Genomic DNA, 3,061 nt, shown 5'->3' with positions numbered 1-3,061 from the left:
AGGGAAAGAAAGAACCTAGAGAAAGCACAGGCTCTGCCTCTTGCAGGGAAAATTGGTACATGACTCACTGTCATTAATGCATCATTCCCAAGAAGTTAAATGACTCTTTAGTTAATAGCTCTTCATTTCAAGTGTTTTTCCTCTTACCCTACAGATGTATTGGTTCCGCTCGCCTGGAGAGAAGGTTTGCGAGCGCACTATCATGCTGTTCCTGACAAAAGGACGCTGTCTTGAGCTCCAGCTGGCTCTGTCCTTGGGTCGGACTGTTGCGTTTTTGTTAACCGATTCCTCAGTGTTAGTCTCTTTATCGACCTATGAAAAGGAATTTAGTTTATAACAACTACCGTTCTTACCGTCCAGACACATGCCACTACATAGTTTTTGTGCCTTTGGATTTTACAAGCATTGTTGTTACCTTGCAGCAGATGGAAAAAGAGCAGCAGCAGAAAGCACCCTGCACGTACAGAGAAGCTATGCTAAGTAAGGAAACACAAAATCCCTGCAAGGCTTGACAGTGTGTGGGGAGCCTTTGAAAGTAGTCTTTGTATCCAAATAAAACCAAATCTTTTGCAGAGAGGCCTTTGCTGCCCTGCAGATAGCCTGATGCAACCATGGTGCAACAAGTGTTTTGCTTTGCCATTTGCAGACATTATTATTATTGTGTATTTATATTTATTTTGTTCTGCATTTGCAGAACAGCAATGTTCTGCCATGCTAGAGATGGTGCCTATGCACACTGAAAGGGGCAGCTGGGAAAGTTACATTGCCCAGGTTCTTCCAGACATACTGTTGTATGTCCCCCAAACCCCAGCAGTGGGGTGGCTTTATGGCAATCTGCACTCCCTTGTCAACCCAAGGAAAAGACACTGCTGGCTGCTGTCCCTCAGAAGGGCCCGCTGCCTACTATAGGTGCCCCATGGGTGCCACAGGGAGCCTCAGGTGCCAGCAACCCCGTAGGTGGCACAGACTGTGCTTACGTGCAGCAATCATCTTGACAGCCCGGCTAGAACAAGCACTGCAGCAGCTGGTACATCTGATGTTACTGATGTGCACTGGGGCATTTTCTTCAACTCTGGTTTCTTAATGAGTTTCATGGTTTTCAATGTGTGTGTGACAAATACAGTGACCTAAATCACACAACTGCAACCCTGAGAGGACCTGCCACATGAAGATCTGTCCTGTGGCTGGCTTCACAATGAGGTCTGCTATGTCCTTCACTCACTGTCCAGCCCAGGCTTGGCAAAACGCTTGTGTGCGTGCCTAACCTTCAGATGTTGCCCTTGATGTCTCCCCTGGCCGAGTTAGGGCTTTGATCTGTATTTGCTCGCTACCCAGCAGACTGTCAGACTTGTAATACCATGGCCTCAGCTCATTTGGCATCTTGCCACTTTAATTGGAAGTTAACTACAGTTTCCAGCAAGTCCACTGAGGTGTTCAACTTTTGTATTGTCACTAACTTGAAGGCACAACGTGTCATTTTTTGCCTTTTTACCTTTGCGATTTTACAGAACCTGTGGGTTTAATGAAAGCAACAGTGTTTTCACTAAAATGAAGAAAGGTGTTCTAAAAAATTTTATTTCTAGAGTATGTGCTACCATGTTAGGGATATGTTTACTAAAAATATACTAAAAGTGCATTCAGAAAGGTGGAATATAATTTAAAGTGAACAGTTAACAAAAGCATGGAATTAGAATTTGTTATGTGCAGTGTGTGGGTAGTTCAGTAGTACACAGTTTAATACACATTTTGGAATTTTCTGTTCATTAATCTTTCCTCCTCTCCTCTGCTAGGCCAGTTTTTGTATTTCACACCCTAAAATAAAGGGAAGAACTAAGGAAATCCCCTCATTGGTTTAAAGATCTTGTCCTCTGTTCTGTTTTTCCCCCTTTTATCAGATGAATCAGAAAAAAAAGGGAACAATGAAACAGATGTGCAGAAATATTTTAAATATGCACAAGTTGAAGCTACTGAGCTGCACTTGTATTTTGAATATTCTCCCTATGCCACAAAAAAGTGAAGATAGACATTTTTAGTTAATTGTCTTTGACTTAGAAGTTCTGCCTAGCACGTCTGTTAAATGCCCTCTTCATAGTTCAGAAGCAGCCACACTGATTTCTTTAAAAAGTACATACTGACAAGTGCTACAGCAAAGGCCACATCAAACTGTAAATTCTCGGATGCAGCAGACTTCTACATTAACTGCCCAGAAATAGATCCTGAGACACAGTAAGATACTGTGGGAACGCGTATTTTAACATACTCACCAGTGTTAGCGTTACAGCAGCTTGCTGGCTTTCATCGCTGTTCTCTCTGTCCTTGTCTTCATTTGTTTCTGGTGCATCAGTGAGTAACCCCGTGTCATCAGTACAGTTGCCTTCTACTGCCTGCTTAATGCCACCTTCCTCTTCATCCACAATTTCATCAGAGACTTCTGCGAGCATTTCTAACCTGTATGAACAGAAGTAGCCCAGGCTTATTCTCAAGCTGAAAAAGCCCACCATCAGAAGACCTAGGCCTTCACCCAGGTGTACTGTACGTGTTTTCCTGACAGGGAAAACAAGAGTATCACCCAAATGCCTCCATTAGGTTCATGTGAAGGCAAATTTCATTATATGCTCCAATAAAACCCAGCAAGCTCTACTACAGTTCACCTTCAAGATCATTAGGACAACACTGCACTACATTCAATAGCTGTATGCGGATAACGTTGGAGGACTTTGGTTGCAATAAATTAATAAAACAAATGAGTAACTCTTCCCTTCCCCCAGAAGACGGTGTGTATTTGTTTCTACCCTAAAGCTAAGAAACTGCACAGGAACAGAACTCAACATAGCAATTTAGTTCTTGGGAAAGCTCACAACTTCTTCTAAAACAAGACCATCAATGGAAGCACACACACACTGACTTTGTCAGACAGCAGCTCTCTTCAAATCCTATTAGTTGCTTGTTATAATTAATGCAACTAATATTTGATACAAGACATCCTAGTACTCCTCCAGTGGCTTAGACTCCCCAAGTGTTTCACAGGAAGATGTACATGGAATGGAGAAGCATCAGCAGT

At 42.7% G+C, this 3,061-nt stretch overlaps 1 protein-coding gene across 1 annotated transcript in view; it reads right to left on the bottom strand.

The window, feature by feature from the left end:
- Window positions 1-2,443, bottom strand: part of LOC104620518 (protein WWC2-like) — a 14,597-nt gene extending 12,154 nt beyond the window's left edge. Inside the window, exons 1-2 of the mRNA XM_010286764.1 lie at window positions 2,265-2,443; window positions 148-312 (exon numbers count right to left, since the gene is read on the bottom strand). Coding sequence (XP_010285066.1) covers window positions 148-312; window positions 2,265-2,441 — 342 coding nt within the window. The 5' untranslated portion in view covers window positions 2,442-2,443. The remainder of the gene's footprint in view (window positions 1-147; window positions 313-2,264) is intronic.
- Window positions 2,444-3,061: the final 618 nt, after the last annotated feature.

Source organism: Phaethon lepturus, unplaced genomic scaffold (genome assembly GCF_000687285.1).
Source record: "Phaethon lepturus isolate BGI_N335 unplaced genomic scaffold, ASM68728v1 scaffold9435, whole genome shotgun sequence".
NCBI lineage: Eukaryota > Metazoa > Chordata > Aves > Phaethontiformes > Phaethontidae > Phaethon > Phaethon lepturus.
This window is presented reverse-complemented; position numbering and strand designations above follow the sequence as displayed.